Source organism: Sphaerodactylus townsendi, linkage group LG01 (assembly GCF_021028975.2).
Source record: "Sphaerodactylus townsendi isolate TG3544 linkage group LG01, MPM_Stown_v2.3, whole genome shotgun sequence".
Classification (NCBI taxonomy): Eukaryota; Metazoa; Chordata; class Lepidosauria; order Squamata; family Sphaerodactylidae; genus Sphaerodactylus; species Sphaerodactylus townsendi.
The window spans coordinates 25,115,668-25,134,163 of record NC_059425.1 but is presented as its reverse complement, the minus strand read 5'-3'; the positions used below and the strand labels follow the sequence as shown (position 1 = coordinate 25,134,163).

Genomic DNA, 18,496 nt, shown 5'->3' with positions numbered 1-18,496 from the left:
TTTAGCTGGATGTTTTGTTTTTGATGTGCGCGGTGTGCGGCTCCCCAGTCTGAGCTCTCTGGTCGAGGATGCTGAGACATGGAAGAGAACAGCCTCTGGCTAACAACATCCACTCTGACCTGCCCTGGGACGGCCATGCCTCTCTTCCTTGATCTGTGCAAATAAAGCGCCGGCCTCACCCCCAGGGCTGCAGCGCTGGCGCGAGGCTCAGCCTCACCTGTCACTTCTCATTGCTGTGGCTTCTGCTGCCCTTCACCTTTCCCTCTCGCTTGCTGACACGGGAGGCGTGTGGAGTGGTGATTTTGCCCTGTCCCAAAAAGGCCAGGTGGCTACAGGCCCGTCCTTGGCTATGCTTGGAACCCAGCACATGCATGCTCACTGTCCACCACACTGGACCCTACGAGCAGATCTATTTTTTTTCCATCCATGGGTGGGAGCGGGGGACAAATCTCAGGTTTCTTTTAGAAGCGCTGCAACATCTTTGTGCTCGCACAAAATAAACGCCGGTAGTGCCTTGAAAACCCTGCGGGGTTGCCATCAGTCCGCTGTGACTAGAAGCCACTTTCCACCACCAAACTTGGTAGAAATGGAAATACTGATATGCTGTTTTATCTGAGGTGGGATTGGATTCCTAAAAGCCAGTTTAAAAGACTTGCGTTCGCCCTGGAGTTGCTTTGATCTATCCCAGGAGCAGAATGCGGAGTAGGAAGAACTCTAGAAGAGAAGAGCTCTTTTGGATCTCCTCCGTTTTCCTGGGGGATGAATAAGTTGCTGAAGCTCCTGAGCTACCTGTTGGAGATTCTTGCTTTGGAGCACTTAAAAGAGAAGCACACACAGAGAGTGCCTCTGAGCATATTTTCTTCATCGCTGATTATATCACTACTCTGGCATTTATGTTTGCCTGTAAGGTGCCTTCAGAGTACTTCACAAAAGCCTTCAGTGCAAATCCCAAGATGAAGAATGAATCAAAGAGGAGCCCGTGGGAGCAATATCTCCTCGAATAAGATGTTATTTATTTAAAACATTTATTAGCTACTTTTCTCAAGGAGGCTCACAAAGTAAATAAAACAGCAACCATAAAAATGCAGAAAAGACCGCAATTTAAAAAATAGGCATAAGAAGCAGACCAACTGAGAACCAGAGAGCTCTTCTGTCTCTCTGAGAGCCAGTGTAATGTATTTATTTATTTATTTTATTTATATTTCAAACTTATAGGCCGCCTCTTCCCCAAGGGGCTCGAGGCGGCTTCCAACATGGCTGTTCTACGACAGCAACTCCAACAACATGAATCAACACATTTAAAATCCAGCAGCAATCATATACAATTTAAACAATAACAGTAAACCAATAAAACGGTAAAAACGGGCGCCCGATCCCAAGACTAAAAGGGAGAAATAAGTAATAGAAAAAGGAAAGGGGGGGGGAACGGCGGGCCCCAGGTGGAATCAACAGTGGGCCCGACCGAAATAACAAGGGATGGAGAATGGCAGCCTCAGTTTTAATTCCGATGTTTCAGTGGGGGGCAGTAAAACCGCGGCCAGCCTCTCCAAAGGCCCGGTGGAATAGCTCTGTTTTGCAGGCCCTGCGGAACTCACCAAGGTCCCGCAGGGCCCGAACTGATGGAGGTAGAGCATTCCACCAGGCAGGGGCCAGAGCCGTAAAGGCCCTGGCCCGGGTCGAGGCCAGCCGCATCGTCGCGGGGCTGGGGGTCACCAGCAGTTCTGCCACCGCTGAACGTAGTGGCCTACGTGGGACATAAGGGGTGATGCGGTCCCGTAGGTATGAGGGCCCCATGCCGCGTAAGGCCTTAAAGGTTATTACCAACACCTTGAAGACGATCCGGAACTCCACTGGGAGCCAGTGCAGACGGCATAGCACAGGGGTGATATGATCTAAATAATCACCACCTGCCAGAAGCCGTGCTGCTGCATTCTGGACCAGCTTCAGCTTCCGGATCAATCGCAAGGGAAGGCCCGCGTAAAGCGAGTTACAGTAATCTAGCCTCGAGGTGACCGTCGCATGGATCACCCAATGTAGTGGTTAAGAGCAGGTGCACTCTAATCTGGAGAACTGGGTTTGATTCCCCGCTCTGCCACTTGAGCTGTGGAGGCTGATCTGGGGAACCAGGTTAGCTTGTGCACTCCAACACATGCCAGCTGGGTGACCTTGGGCTAGTCACAGCTCTCTCAGCCCCACCCACCTCACAGGGTGTTTGTTGTGGTGGGGAAGGGAAAGGAGATTGTAAACCGCTTTGAGACTCCTTACAGGAAATGAAGAGGGGATATAAATCCAAACTCTTCTTCTTCTTCAAGAAATTCCTCATCTTTTCTGAGACTGGGTGGGTTTTGCCCAGCTTTTCTGACAGGTAGAATTGACTTTCCAGTGCTTATGCTGGTGAGAGCTGATTCACGTTTCCCTCTTCCTTTTGCCAGTGCCCAGGGCTCTTGGCGGGAGCGTTAGGCAGGCTCCGCTGCCCAGGCCCTGATGCCTCTCTTCTTTCCTTCAGGGGAGCTGTACATCGGAGGCCTAAGCAAAAACATGTTCAACAACCTGCCCAAGCTGGTGGCCTCGCGGGATGGCTTCCAGGGCTGCCTGGCCTCCGTGGACCTCAATGGCCGACTCCCAGACCTCATCGCTGACGCCCTGCACCGGATCGGGCAGGTTGAGAGGGGCTGTGATGGTAAGAAGGGGTGGGGGGTGGGTGGGTTGCTGTCCTAGATTGATCAGGTATACAGAACAATTGGAGGAGAAACTACTGAGAGCCAACATGGCATAGTGCTAAAGTGCAGGTGGACTCTAATCTGGAGAACTGGCTTTGATTCCCCACATGGTTGGCGGACTATTATCCAGTGAACTGGATTTGTTTCCCCTCTCCTCCACATGAAGCCTGCTGGGTGGTTTTGGGCTAGTCACAATTCTTCAGAACTCTTTAACAACCCCACCTACGTCACAGGGAGCTTGTTGAGGGGAAAGGAAGGGAAGGAGTCTGTCAGTCACTTTGAAACTCCTTACAGGTGAGAAAAGTGGGGTATAAATCCAAACTCTTCTGCTTGGGTGGGAAAAGACTGAATCGTGTCCTTCATTCTCATGTACCTCTACCATTTCTCTTTTCCAAATTCCCTTTCTTGAACTAGCGTTGGGGATCTCCCAGGTGTGGTTATGTGAATCTTATAGCACTAAGATCTTTTACTGACTATGCCCAATTAGATTCAGAATATTTATTTTGGATGCAGACTTGTTTTGTTTTTAGTGTGGTGGCTCTTGGGGTATGTCCATGCAACTTTCGTGCCTACTGGACTACTAGTGATTCAACCACTTTATTTTAAACAGAGCTGGAAATTATCTTTTGGGCAACATATTTCACTAATTATCAATATGAGACAGTTTAATGACCTAGTCTATGAATTATACAATGGAAATAGTATATCTTGGTTTTCCAGAAAGAACACCTGTGAAGAATTATTGAAGGGGCTTAATGCAACTGTATGTTGTGTTTATACTATTATTATTTTATTTATAGTTTATGCGTATGTGTATGTACTTTTAGGAATCAATACCATCTCTAGAGACCGCTGAAGAAGACTATTTAGTTGCTAACCATTTGGTCTACATGATTTTTATCTTTATATTTTCTTACTTTGTTTTTATATTATGTTTTACTTTGTATATATTTTGTGTCCTTATAAAAACAGAATTGTTCTTCTATGATCATGTATATTTTTATAATAGATTTTATTTGTTACTCAGTCTTTTTTGATTTATCATTTGGCGCATTGGTTGCAGATTTATTTCCCTCTATTTTGAGTCAGCTTTCGCGAAGGCCCCTGAGCCCAGATCTGGTCTGATCCAGCTGGTTTGTTCTTATGTTCTTATGTTAACTGTGCTAAATCTGGGCAAAACATTCTTTGCAACCTCCCCTAGTTAGTTACTCAACAGACTTTGTAGCGGCAAAATCTTTTGACATAGTCTTCAAGGGTAGCCCCAGACAGAGTTCTTTGTAGCAGTCCATGCAAGAAGTTACCAGCCTCTGAAAGTTCCTGTGGACACATCTCAGTCATCAGAGATGGGGAAATATTGACTTTTCTCTTGAAGTGGATGTTGTATTACTTGCATTCTACAAAGTAGTTTCGCTGGCAAACTGGCTGTGCTCCTTCCTTAAATTATTATCATTGTTATTATCAGGAGAGGAATCAGTAAAGGAAACATCTAGCTCAAGCTGGCTAAAACCTCTGTCTCTTTTTGACTGTTCCTTCCCCCCTCCCCCCCTGCCCCCAGGTCCCAGCACCACCTGCACGGAGGATTCCTGCGCCAACCAGGGCGTCTGCCTTCAGCAATGGGACGGCTACACATGTGATTGCACTATGACCTCGTACGGTGGCCCAGTGTGCAATGACCGTGAGTAGTGGGAAGACTGAGTGTTGGGGGGTTGGGGGGCACAGAAAAAGGCATGTGCGGGTTAACCCAGCTTAAATTCTTGTCCTAGGCAAGGCAGTGAGAGCAATACTACCACATTATTGAGGGCACTTCTGCACATGCAGAGAAATGCAGTTTCAATGCACTTTGCAGCTGGATTTTACTGTGCGGAATTGCAAAATCCACTTGCAGATACTTGTGAAAGTGGATTGAAAGTGCATTATTCTGCATGTGCTGAAGTGCCCATACATTTGGGATCAAGGAGGGAAGCTCAAGGCTTGGGAGCTCTCTCGGCTGCCTGATTCCAGAAGGACAGTCTTTCGGTTCAGCCAGTGATCTTGCTGCTCCTAAAAGATCCTCAGAACCAAAGAGAGGTGGCTTGCTTGGCATTCGTTGCAGCAAGGAAAATGTGGCTTCCGCTCTGTAAGTGTGCCCACCTTGACCTTCCCGAGGGGCCACTGTCCCTGTGGACAGCTCAAACTGGACGGGAGGAAAACAGAAGAAAACCAAAAGCCTAGAATACGCTGACCGAACCAACCCAGGTTCGGTATTAACAGTGACGTTGATAAACTAGTATTTTGTAAAATGTTCTGCCTTCATATGTTCCATACATAGATGCTACTGCAGAAACTATTTTCACATCTATCCGCCTTTTTTCAAAATCAGAGTCCTTGTGCAGACTCTGAGAGTGACACACTGGTGGAGAGGGAGAGCAAAGGACCTGTGTCAGAGACCCCCGCTTCCTCTGGACCCACTACTGTCCCCCATACAGATCTGTGCTGTGGCCCCATTTTGAATACTGTATACCAGGGGTAGGGAACCTGCGGCTCTCCAGATGTTCAGGAACTACAATTCCCATCAGCCCCTACCAGCATGGCCAATTGGTTCCCTACCCCTGCTGTATACGCTTCTGATTGACATCTCAGAAAGAATATTGCCCAGCTGGAAAAAAGTACAGAAGAGGGCACCCAAGATAGTTAAAGGATTTGAGCACCTTTTTGTACAAAGAAAGCCAAAGAGTCCAGGGCCTTTCAATTGGGGGGGCGGGGAGGGAACGACTAAGGGGTCCATGATAGAGGTTTATTTTTAAAAATTAATGGGGTAGAGAAAGTAGACAGAGAAAGTGTGTTGTGGGTTTTCCAGGTTGTATTCCAGTAGCACTTCCACCTTCATCTGTGACTGGCATCTTCAGAGGATGTGATGGAAGTAAAGCAAGTGGAATATATATGCCTGTGGAATGTCCAGGGTTCACATCAGGAGAAGATACAACCTGGAAAACCCACAACACGCTAGTGATTCCGGCCGTGAAAGCCTTCGACAAGACAGAGAAAGCTTTTTCTTCCTCTACTGAGGCAGAACTTGCAAGTAGTACAGAACCTTTGTTAGGACTAAAATACCAAAAAACAAAAATCACCGCTGAAAAACGCAAGCAAATCAAGACAAAATAGGTTAGGTATCTCTTACTGTCAAAACCTGCAATGGAAACTGGGCTGTGGGCACCAGAACTTGAGGCAGCCAACCAAGTTGATGGGCAGTCGATTCGAGATGGATGAAAGGAAATACTTGTTTACTTTTCAAGCAGTTAAATCAGGGATCCCCAACCTTTTTGAGATTGTGGGCGCATTTGGAATTTTGACATGGCGGGACGGCGGCTGAAATGAAATGGCTGCCACAAAATGGCCGCTGCCAGAGGTAGAGTCAGCCATGAAATGATTTCCACAGCTGAACTTCAGTCATGCAGTGTAGGGCCATTACGCATGAAGTGTTTTCTGTGGCCCTCCTAGCCCTGTGGTCCCTTCGCAGTGGGGTCTCTTCGTGTTCCCGTGTAAAGGCAAGGAGGATCCTCACAGCTGCACTTGTGGTTGCCTGCCCTCATTCAAAAGCCTTTAAAGGTACTTTCAATATTGCTCATATCTTTATTGTTGAGGCAGCTTTTCGTTCCTTTTGCATTTTTAGGGAAAAGCCAGCCATGGATTCCTGAGGGGGCGCACGGTCTGCCCTCCCCCCACTCCTCTCAGGGATCCACGGTCAGCTTTTCCCTAAAAATGCAAAAGGAACTAAACGCTGCCTCAACAATATTGATATAAGCAATACCAATGTTAACTTAAAAGGGGCTTTAAAGAAACAGAACAGGCAACCTTCATCTTGCCTTTTGACTGCAGCAACCCAGAAGGAGGGAAACCCCGCAGCGAGAAGGAGACCTCTCAGTTTCTTCTCTCGCAAATTGCAGGGGGTGCGGGATCTCTGGTGGCACAACTTTAATGGCGCCAGTACAAGAATCTCTGCCCTGCAGGAGCCATATGTGTGCTGCAGGGCAGAACACCAGTGTATGATCAGCCATGATCTGGCTGTTGTGGGTTTTGGGGTTTTTGGGTGGCCATGGTCTGATCGTTTTTGCTCCTACAGTTTCTTTCTGTGGCTCATCTCACCATGACATGCCTCTGAAGATGCCAGCCATGGATGCAGGCAAAACATTAGGAACAAAAACAACCAGCCTGTGGCCATACAGTCCAGAAAACCCACAACCGCCAGTTGACTTCAGCCGTGAAATCCTTCCACAATACTGTGTAGATCCTTGTGGTGTGGTGAGAGCTGCTGCCAAAGCAATATTTACAAAAATCTGTACAGCCAATCAAATCTCTAATAGTCAAACAGAAGCCTTGTTGGGCAAAAATTATGCCTGGCCCCACCCACTTCCTGAAAACACTTGGAGGGTACCAAAAAAGTTGTTGGCAGGCTCCATGGTGCCCACAGTGTTGGTGTCCCCTGAATTAGATTATGGAATTAACTATAGTGACAGATATGAGCGTAGACAAATACTTGGAAGAGAAGTCCCACAGTGGCCAGGCTACCAGCTGTGGTGACTAAAGGAACCCTCCACATCTCAGAGCAGCAAACCACTGAATACCAGTGCTAGGAGGCAGCATCAGAAAGGTCTTGGCCCCCATGCCCTGTTTGTTGCCCTTCCAGGCCACTTGCTGGCCATTGTGTGAAAGAGGAGGCTGGACGAGATGGGCCACAGCTCTGATCCAGACTCTCCTTCTGTCTCTGCAAGCTCCCAGGCTTTAGGGGGCCAAGGGGTGTGCATTCTCCTTGTTTCTGATGCCACTGAGAAATATTCTAGGTAGCTGGTAAATAGATGTGGGACGGGGAAGCAATTGTGAAGGGGATCAGGGAGGGGGGAATTGGCCTTTGAGGATGCACAGCAAATGGCACTGTGGCATTCATCGTTTCTAGCTGACTCTGCACAGAAAGAAGCCCGAGCAGAGAGGAAACCAGACTGCAAGGACACTGGCAGCCTCTGTTTTCTGCTGCTCCAGAGACCAGGACCAGGACTAACAGGTTCAAGGTGAAGGAAAAGAGATTCCACCTAAACATCAGGAAAAACTTCCTGACAGCAAGGGCTGGTGGATAGTGAAATGTCCTACCTCGGAGGGTGGTGGAGTCTTTGGGGTTTTTTAAAGAGAGGCTGGCTGGCCATCTGTCAGGAGTGCTTTGATTGTGTGTCCCTGCATTGCAGGGGGTTGGACTTGCTGCCCCTTGGGGGTCTCTTCCAACTCTATGATTCTGTGGCCCTTTCCCTAGAAGGAAACACACTGAATGCAAGGTAAGGGGAGAGCAGATTGGACTTCCCTGTGAATTTTCATGGCTCCTGCTTGTTATACAGTTCATAATCTCTGTGGGTCATTAATTTGGGAAGGGGTCATAGCTCGACAGCAGAGCACTTGTTTTGCATTCAGAAGCTCCCAGTTTCCTTCCTTTCTCTTCTTAGAAGGGTCCCAGGTAGCAGGTCCTAGGAAAACCCTTTTGCTACCTGAGACCTTGGAGAGCTGCTGCCAGTCAGAGCCCGGGAGCTAATAGCTTGACTCAGTAGACGGCAGCTTCAGATGTTTGCTAAGAACATGATGTTTGAGCCTTGAATCCACATATTCTTGACCAGAGTTTTCATCCAATGCTTGATTGTGTCATCTCCTGCGCCTCTGGGGATAGAAATTATTCCTGTCCATGGGACTGAATTTCCAGCTTGTTGCTTTGGGCCCTTCCCTGGTTCCATTGGGATGGGAGTGGAAATGCAGGAGCCAAGGGAAGAGATGGTGGAAGGTCCTGTATTCTGTTCTAGTCCCCAGTATTCTACACCAGAGTGTCCACAGCGGGAAGACTTTGGGGGTAAACTGCAAGGATGAGGAATCGGGGGTGGGTGGGATTCAAAGTTGATGGGGAAGGAAACCAGCATCACTAAAAGAAGGAGAAGGTGACTCTTCTGAAACCCTGGACACTCTGCCAGAAGGAAGAGGGAGAGCAAACTACTCATCCCTTTGTGTTGAGGGCACAGCAAGAGCTATGGGTAAAATGTTGGGGTAGGGGAACGCTGTCGGTTCTCTGGAGAGCAACTTGGCATGGGAGTTGTCTGGTCACGACTACTTCGAGTTCTCCCTGTGTCTTTGGTTTTTTTCCAGATAGTCCAGGTAAGCACTCCACAAGGATGCTTCGGGGATAGATTTGGCAGCTCCAGGTTGGGAAATATCTGGAGATTTGGGGGAGGAGGTTTGAGGAGGGACTCAGAGAGCCAGTGTGGTGTAGTGGTTAAGAGCAGGTGCAGTCTAATCTGGAGGAACCGGGTTTGATTCCCAGATCTGCCAGTTGAGCTGTGGAAGCTTGTCTGGTGAACTAAATTAGCTTGTACACTCCAACACCTGCCAGCTGGGTGACCTTGTGCTAGTCATACTTCTTCATAGCTCTTTCAGCCCCACCCTCCTCACAGGGTGTTTGTTGTGAGGGGGGAGAGGGAAAGGAGATTGTTAACCCCTTTGAGTCTCCTTGCAGGAGTGAAAGGGGGGATATAAATCCAACTCTTCTTCTTCTTCTTCTTCTTCTTCTTCTTCTTCTTCTTCTTCTTCTTCTTCTTCTTCTTCTTCTTCTTCTTCTTCTTCTTCTTCTTCTTCTTCTTCTTCTTCTTCTTCTTCTTCTTCTTCTTCTTCTTCTTCTTCTTCAGTGGGGTGTAATACCATAGAGTCCACCTTTCAAAGAAGCCATTTTCTCCAGGGGAACCCAACCTTGGTAGCCTGAGATCAGTTGCAATCCTGGGTGATCTCCAGCTACCACCTGGAGGTTGGCAACCCTATGTGGGGGGGCATGCCACCCTCTCCAGGCAGGCAAGAGGCTGGTTTCGTTCTGTGGTCCTGTCTGTCCCCTTGAAGGGGCCTGGGCAACCTGGGAGGAAGGCCCAGAAGGCGCTCGCAGGACCGGTTGGGAAGGACGAAAGGAGGGGAGGCAGCTCCCTCTTTCGCAGGAAGGGAGCCATATTTCTTCAATATAGTTTTTATCTTGACAGTCTCCTTTGCTCTGTTTTTAACAAACAATTGCTTCCATACCGTGTCAGAAGAGAAGTGAAGGATGGGGAAAGAGCTGTGTGTTAACAGGAGCCTTTCCTAGCACTCCCCAGGGAAAGAGGTAACAGCTTCCCATTAGCGTTTTTGAGGACGGGAGGGGTCTCCTAAGCAAGGACTGCTCTCTGGGATTCTGAAGAGGGTTTGCTGGTCTATAGCTTGTCAGGCCTCGCCCTCACCCAGAGTGGGGTCACGTGTCCCCGGGAGCATGCCAGCTGGTCATGTGGGGGGGGCGGAGAATCGCCCCCCCACACCCCTCCCCATGGCCTCACCCTGTCAGGCTCCTCTTTCAGTCAGCAAAGCCTCCGCCTGGTGAAAGAGCAGTCTTGCTGGGGCGCTGCCCCTCAGCCCCTTCCCACCCCGCCAGGATCCTCCACCGGCTGACAGAGCAGCCTGATGGGGCAGGGCCAAGGGGCTCCCGGCAGCGGCCCAGCCAGGTAAGTGGGACACAGGGGTGAAAGGGGCACCTGGGGAAGGTTTTGCCCCAGGTGCCATCCCCCCCCCCCCCACATGCCTCTGCCCTCACCCGCAACCTTTCAAGTTCTCAGCTTTGGAAACAAGAACGGGAGTACCTCAGAGCTTGTGCAGAGGGCCTTTCCTTCTCTACTGAGGAGTGATCACAATCTGCTCCCCACACTGCGATCAGGGAAAGGGCTTTCGGATCAAAAAGGCATCGTGGGCCAGAAGGAGGAAGCCCCCTGCCGCCCCCCCCCCCCGCCCCCTGGCATCTCCCAGCCCCTGCCCCTCAGGGCATGCTGGTAACTTGTTTCCTTTGCCTTCCTTCTCTGACGGTGAAACGTGCCGCCAAATCATATCCTACTTACAGTAACCCCATAGGGCAGGGATGTCCAACTCTGGTGCTTCAGATGTTCATGGACTACAATTCCCATTAGCCCCTGCTGGCATGTAGTCCATGAACATCTGAAGCACCACAGTCGGACACCTCTGCCGTAGGGTTTCCAAGGCAAGAGATGCTCAGAGGCAGTTTGCCATCACCTGACTCTGCATAGCGACCCTGAATTTCCTTGGTGGTCTCCCATCCAAGTACTAACCAGGGCTGACCCTGCTTAGCCTCCAAGATCTGATGAGATCAGGCTAGCCTGGGCTGTCTAGGACAAGCCCGAGGAGAGGGAATGTGTTAGGAATGAATCTTCAATGACCACCTGAGCCGACCTGGCAGGTGAGCCTGGACAGGCTTGCCTTGGTAGAACAGCATAAGCATCCATCATCTCCTGCTTCCTCCTTCCAGTGGGGTGCAGTGGTTAAGAGCTTGTGGACTCTAATCTAGAGACCCAGGTTTGATTCCCCACTCCTCTACACGCGTGGTGGACTTTTATCTGGTCAACCAGATGTGTTTCCGCCCTCCTACATTCCTGCTGGGTGGCCTTGGGCTAGTCACAGTTCTTCAGAACTGTCTCAGTTCCACCTACCTCACAAGAAGTCTGTTGTGGAGAGAGGAAGGGAAAGGAGCTTGTAAGCCACCTTGAGTCTCCTTGCAGGAGAGAAAGGTGGGGACTTAAATCCAAACTCTTCCTCCTCATTTCTTCTCCTTCTCCTTCTCCTTCTCCTTCTCCTTCTCCTTCTCCTTCTTCTCCTCCTCCTCCTCCTCCTCCTCCTCCTCCTCCTTCTTCTTCTTCACCAATGACCTTTTAAATTCTTGTATTTAGAAGAATGCTGCGGTCCCACAAGGAGGTTCTGTGTCAACTAGATCATGGCTAATCGCCGTTGGCTGATTTACATGGGACTGTTTAGAACAAGCAGGCATTTCTGTTCCACTTGCTTTCATTTAGACATGGAAGGTTATCTGGGGATCCAAAGCAGGAGCAAATGCCCAGGGCAGTTGCTGCCTGAACAGCACGAAGAAGAGGGGCCAGCCCCTGCTCACCCGCAGCCCCACCCAGGGAAGTCTGGGACGCTCAGCTAGAGTTCGCTTTCTGAAAAAAAAAGATGAGTGTCTTAGAGACAAGGCTGGTGGGGGCGGGGGGGGGCAGGCCTTCCTCTATCAACAAACAACAGAGGTGCAGAACTAGTCAAAGCTGTTCAGTAAAGCCCACCCCCCAATCGTTTCACCTCCATGTTGCTGGGAAAGCTGTTTACGGTGGATCATCTTCCTGCTGGGTAGCTGTCACCATCTGGGGACAAGGTAGGCCTCACACGTAAGAGCAAGTGGCACACTACACTCCTGCACACCTGGAGACAGGCGTTCCCCTGCGTGGCGAAGGGTGCTGCTACCCAAAAGCTGTCACTCCTCAGTTCTAGGGAAGGAACGTTCTGTATCCACCGGCCTTGGCTGTGCCCCAAGAAAGGCTGCAGTGCAGTCGCAGGCTGAGGTCTGTTGGGGTAGAGGACTCTCCTCAGTTCCCGTGGTGTGTGGGGGGGGGGTTTCACCCTCTGGGGTCTCTGATGCACCCTCCCCCAGCACACACACTCCCCTCCATTCACCTTTCCTTCTGCTCAACCGTCCCAGCCCCCCCCCCCTTGTCCTCCCCTTCTCCTTATTGCTGCGCCCCGCAACTGATGAAGCCGTTTACATATTGGGGCTGACAGGCCGATCCATTTTAATGAGGCAAGGGGCTGGCTAACGAGGTCCAGGGATTCTTTTAACGAAGCTGTACCATGCTCGGTCCCCTGAAGCACACTGGGAGTGGGGGAAAGGTCAGTCCTTGCCCTCCCACACTTTTGCCTTCCTTAGATGGAACGTGAGCGAAGCTGCCATGGAGTCATTGCACCCCACGTCCTGGAGAGAGTGGGGGGACAATATCTTAGTTGGGCTGGTTGCAGCTGCGGAGGAGGCCTCTGAGCACGCGCTGGGTGGCAATTGCGCTCTGACAGGGCACAGAAGAAGAAGGATTTCGATTTACGCCCTGCCTTTCTCAGCCATAAGGAGTCTCAAAGCAGCTTACAAGCTCCTTCCTTTCCTATCCTCCCTAGATTGGGCCGAGAGAGTTAGGAGAGAATGGTGACTAGCCCAAGGTGACCCAGGAGGCTTCATGTGCACAGGAGCAGCAGCAGCAGCAGGCCATTGCTTTCACATCCTGCATGTGAGCTCCCAAAGGCACCTGGTTGGCCATTGCGAGTAGCAGAGTGCTGGACTAGATGGACTCTGGTCTGATCCAGCAGGCTAGTCCTTATGTTCTTATAAGCAGCAGTGGCGTAGGAGGTTAAGAGCTCGTGTATCTAATCTGGAGGAACCGGGTTTGATTCCCAGCTCTGCCGCCTGAGCTGTGGAGGCTTATCTGGGGAATTCAGATTAGCCTGTGCACTCCCACACACGCCAGCTGGGTGACCTTGGGCTAGTCACAGCTTCTCGGAGCTCTCTCAGCCCCACCCACCTCACAGGGTGTTTGTTGTGAGGGGGGAAGGGCAAGGAGATTGTCAGCCTCTTTGAGTCTCCTGCAGGAGAGAAAGGGGGGATATAAATCTAAACTCTTCTTCTTCTTCTTCTTCTTCTTCTTCTTATGTGGAGGAGCAGGGAAACAAATCCAGTTCACCAGATGAGTGTCTGCCACACATGTGGAGAAGTGGGGAATCAAACCCAGTTCTCCAGAGTAGCGGCCACCTGTTCTCAACCACTACACTACACTGAGTAGGGCTGCCAGTTCTGGGTTGGGAAATACTTTGACATTTTCAAGGTAAAGGAAAAGAGATTCCACCTAAACATCAGGAAAAACTTCCTGACAGTAAGGGCTGCTTGACAGTGGAATGCACGACCTCGGAGTGTGATGGAGTCTCCTTCTGTGGAGGTTTTCAAACAGAGGCTGGATGGCCGCCTGTCAGGAGTGCTTTAATTGTGTGTTCCTGCAAGGCAAGGGGTTGGACTGGATGGCCCTTGGGGTCTCTTCCAACCCTATGATTCTATGATTTTGGGGGTGGAGCCTGAGGGAGGTGAGGTTTTGGGAGAGGAGGAACTTCAATAGGGCATAATGCCATAGAGTCCACCTTCCAAAGCAGCCTTTTCCTCCAAGGGAATTGATCTCTGTCACCTGGAGATGTCCAGCCACCACCTGGAGACTGGCAACCCTACCATGGAAGGAAGTAGCCTCAAGAGGAAGGATCTGACTGGATCAGGCATCTGGCCGGGACAGCACATAGAGAGGTAGCACCCACCCTCCTTATGAATCAAGGCCCTTGGTAGAAGGAATGGGCCAGTCTTGGAAATTTGGGGCCCCCTCCCGGCCTTTCCTGTATTCCCTCCCTATCTGGGACAGGACTTCAGCACCTCAGGGAGTTGCCAGGTCTCCCTCCCTCTTCCTCCCATTCAATTCCAAGTGTCCAGCTACCAGCTGCCAGCAACTGAAAGCCTGTCGGATTGTAAATCACAGGGGAGGCCATTAATAGCTGGGCTTAGTAAATTTACACAGCAGGCTGAAAAATATGGCCTGAGGTGGTGAAAACTCCCCTGTTTGCAGCTGATGGGACATCGCTCACAGGAGGCCTGACCATGCCAGCTCCCAGAATTCCCTTCCGCTCTCCCTGCCAATAGAAGAAGAAGAAGAAGAAGAAGAAGAAGAAGAAGAAGAAGAAGAAGAAGAAGAAGAAGAAGAAGAAGAAGAAGAAGAAGAAGAAGAAGAAGAAGAAGAAGAAGAGTTGGATTTATATCCCCCCTTTCTCTCCTGCAAGGAGACTCAAAGGGGCTTACAATCTCCTTGCCCTTCCCCCCTCACAACAAACACCCTGTGAGGTAGGTGGGGCTGAGAGAGCTCCGAAGAACAGTGTCCAGCCCAAGGTCACCCAGCTGGCGTGTGTGGGAGTGCACAGGCTAATCTGAATTCCCCAGATAAGCCTCCACCGCTCAGGCGGCAGAGCGGGGAATCAAACCCGGTTCTCCAGATTAGAGTACACCTGCTCTTAACCACTACGCCACTGCTGCTCCTCTGTTAAGCGACTCCGTCTTCCAGATGCACCCCAAAGGCAGTTGCGTCTCACGAGCACAGTTGAGCTGTAAGCAGCTTTTAGCTCTAGAACCCGTATCCAAGAAACAGAGTGCACGTGGCCGTGTGCAGAGCGTATTTCTCTCATTGGATAACAGCCAGTCTCAGCATACCTGGGACTACAGAAAGTCATCTGGGTCAGATGGCTTCAGACCCCAGAATCTCGCTCTGTGTCTTTCTTTTTAAAGAAAGCAACCCCCCTCCCCCAGCTCTCCATTTAAACAGCACCGCCCCAGGAAACCTCGTGTGGCTTCCCCTGCCCTCACGTGGGCAACTCCCTTTCAAAGCAGCCCCGATCCCTTGCGTCTTGCCCAGCCCCACCGAAAGCTCAGTCACAACAACTTCGTGCAAAATGAGTTCATTGCCATCAATATTAAGATACACTATTTAGTTCTGAGCATCGGATTTGATTTCCTCCCCGCCCCGTGCTGTTCCACACCTTTTTGAATAGTCCTCCCTAAAATGACCAGTGGGGAGCTGCAGAAGGGGGGTGGGGAGGTTGTGTGGTTATGTATTTTGACAAATGCCTCTTGGCGGAGGGGCTGGGCTGGAGCTGGAGGACACGAGGGCTTCGCAGTCCCATTAGTCGGGCTGCTAATGGTCTCCTGATTAGAGAGGCTGCAAGGAGATCTGGCCCTCGGTAAAGAAAGGTCGCCTGGGATGCAGCAGGCCGCAGTTCCGGACGTGCCTTCTTTGTCCCTTAAAGCCATTAGCTGGGGCTGGGGCAGGAGTGGGTACAGCCAGGGCAATGAAGTGGGTGGCCATGGAACGTGGCAGAGGGTGCGGGTGGGTGGGCTCGCAACCCCCATTGCTGGAACGCATTGCCAGCCTCTCTTCCTCCAAATTGGTCCAGCATCAGAGTTGTGTGTGTCTCACCATAAGAATTCTTAGCCCTTCCATGTAAATAGAAGGAGGAGGAGGAAGAGGAGGAGGCGGAGGATGGATTTATACCCCACCTTTCTCTCCTGTAAGGAGACTCAAGGTGGCTTACAAGCTCCTTTCCCTTCCTCTCCCCCCAGCAGATACCTTGTGAGGTCGGTGGGGCTGAGAGAGTTCTGAGAGAACTGTGACTAGCCCAGGGTCAACCCACCTACTCTTAACCACTATACCATTTTTGCATGGCCTACCCTTCTCTCTGATCCTCTTTAGCAACTAACCTCTCAGAGGTTTGCCAGCTCCAAGCTAGAAAATTACTAGAGATTTGGGAGGGGGGATCCTGGAGAGAGCAGGATTTAGGGAGGGGGGACCTTAGAGGGGTACATAATGCCACCCTTTGAAGCAGTCATTTTCTCCAGGGGTTCCCTATCATCTGGAGATCACTAGTCATATGAGAAATCTCCAGGCCCCACCTGGAGGTTGGCAAACCTACTAACACACCTTACAAGGTGTGTGCTGAGGAAGGAAGGAAATGCAGAGGAGAAGTCTGGATTCTAGGGGACGGCACTTCTCCCTCCTTGCACATGTGCAGTGTCCCCATCAAGGTGGTTCTCCATGCATCTGACTCGCTGTCACTGAGCGCCGAAGAGCTCCAGGGTGGCTCTTTCTTTTGCAGCAGTGGACATTCCTAATGTTCTTATAATCCTATATTTATGAGTGTTCAGGTGGAGAAAGACTGCCCAGGGTGCAGTGGCCGACCTCACTTCTAGATCTGAGGCAGAATCATTGTCTCAAATCTCCTGTCAACTCCTGAATATTTTGCGTGGCTTCTGTGTCCAAAGTAAATCTAGCTTTTCTTTTGAGAGCCAGCGTGGTGTAGCGGTTAAGAGCAGGTGGATTCTAATCTGGAGAACCGGGTTTGATTCCCCACTCCTCCACCTGAGTGGCAGAGGCTTATCTGGTGAACCAGATGGGTTTCCGCATTCCTACATTGCTGCTGAGTGACCTTGGCCTAGTCAGAGTTCTCTCAGAACTCTCTCAGCCCCACCTACCTCACAAGTGGTCTGTTGTGGGGAGAGGAAGGGAAAGGAGCTTGTAAGCCCCTTTGAGTCTCCTTACAGGAGAGAAAGGGGGGATATAAATCCAATTCTTCTTCTTCTTCTTCTTCTTCTTCTTCTTCTTCTTCTTCTTCTTCTTCTTCTTCTTCTTCTTCTTCTTCTTCTTCTTCTTCTTCTTCTTCTTCTTCTTCTTCTTCTTCGTCCAATAACACCCACACAATGGCATGCTGGGTGTTACTCCCAGGAGAAGCCTTTCTGACATTCCTTCATCTTAAAGAGCCAGAACAATTGGAAGGCTTTTGAGATTGGGGGCAGAGGGGGGGATGGCCCCATCTACTTTCAAGAGTGGATTCCACACAGCACAAATCAGGACGTTATAAGTAGCATTTGGGGAGAGAACTTTGCACAGGTTTCTTCCCCAAAACGACTTAAGCCTGTTATATTCCTCTCAACCCAGGTTTTTTAAAAATCGCGAAACTAGAGATCTTTTTGCAAAATCCCGGTTTGAAAGTGGTCTCATGTGAACGCAACAGGAAGGACACACTTCGTTCTTCCTGGCTGCCAGTCGATTCCCTTCCACCCCTTTGCTGCCACGTCTGCTGCCGTTTGCCAAGTCGGGAAGATTCTGCCTGTCATTGTACAAGTCCCACAATTACGTTTTCTCCCCATGGCTGCAAGTATGGCCGCCACTGCGTTCCTATCTCCACAGTAGCCCACATTCCTTATTGCCTGGTCCTTGCAAGACGGTCCCTTTTTCTCTTTTTTCTTTTGTGTGTTGAACTTGCGAAGCGACACACAGGTGCAGCCAATCGGATGGCAGGACAACCGGCACGGTTCGTTTCTGTTATGCCTTCACAGCTACGTGCGCGTTGCCAGAAAAATTTGAAAAGAGAGAAGTGTTTCCGTGTGAAGGTGTGAAAGCCACCCGAATTGTTTCCATGGGCTCAGATTGTTTCCTGAATGCGTAAATGGCACACATGCGAACGGAAAAAAGGAAAAGGGGTTCATTTAGAACGACAGCAGCTCAATACAAATATGTTGTGCGGAATCCACCACGATCTGTCACTGTTCTAGGGAGAAGTGGTTCTTGTGCTCTATTCCTGGTGTGCAACACATGAAAAGATGTGGCTGATTTCTCAAAAGAGAAAGCATCCCCAAGCAGAGGGCAGGCGGCAGCAGGGTTGCCATCCTCCTGGTGGGGCCTGGAGATCTCCTGGGATTACAATTGGTTTCCAAGTGACAGAGATCAGAAGCGTGTCTAGGGAAAATGGAGCCTGGGGCAAAATCTGAATTTTCTGTCCTCCCCCCACCCCCAGTGCCCAGGTCTACTGCTGGAAGCCAGCGAGCCGGGCAGGTCTACTGCCTGGAGCCAGCAAGGTGGCCAGGTCTACCACCCAGACCTGGCAAGGCACCCAGGTCTACCACCCAAAGCCGGCGACGACACCCAGGTCTACCACCTGGAGCCAGTAAGCATGGCTCGGGCCCGGTGCCTCACCCCCACGTGATTAGATACCACGCGACTGGGGACATGTGATATCCCATGTCCCTCAGGTAGATACGCCCCTGAATCAGTTCACCTGAAGTAAGTGGCTACTTTGGATGTTGGCCTCTGTGGCATTATACCTGTTGAAGTCCCTCTATTCCCCCTTCCAAAAGCCTCTTCAGGCTCCATCCCAAAATCTCCAGGTATTTCCCAGCCCAGATCTGGAAGCCCAATGTGGCAGGCACTCCCCTCTTGAGCGGAGTTACTTCAGTGTAAGCCCAATGGGTTTACAATGGAGCAACTCCACATAGATGACGATGTTAACCCCTCAGGCTGAAACACATTGAG

General features: G+C 50.4%; 1 protein-coding gene across 1 annotated transcript in view; it reads left to right on the top strand.

Moving 5' to 3' along the window:
* The window catches only part of NRXN2 (neurexin 2), a 444,661-nt gene that overhangs the window by 247,409 nt on the left and 178,756 nt on the right, over positions 1-18,496 (top strand). The window contains 2 exon segments of the mRNA XM_048514356.1: positions 2,507-2,680; positions 4,276-4,395. Coding sequence (XP_048370313.1) covers positions 2,507-2,680; positions 4,276-4,395 — 294 coding nt within the window.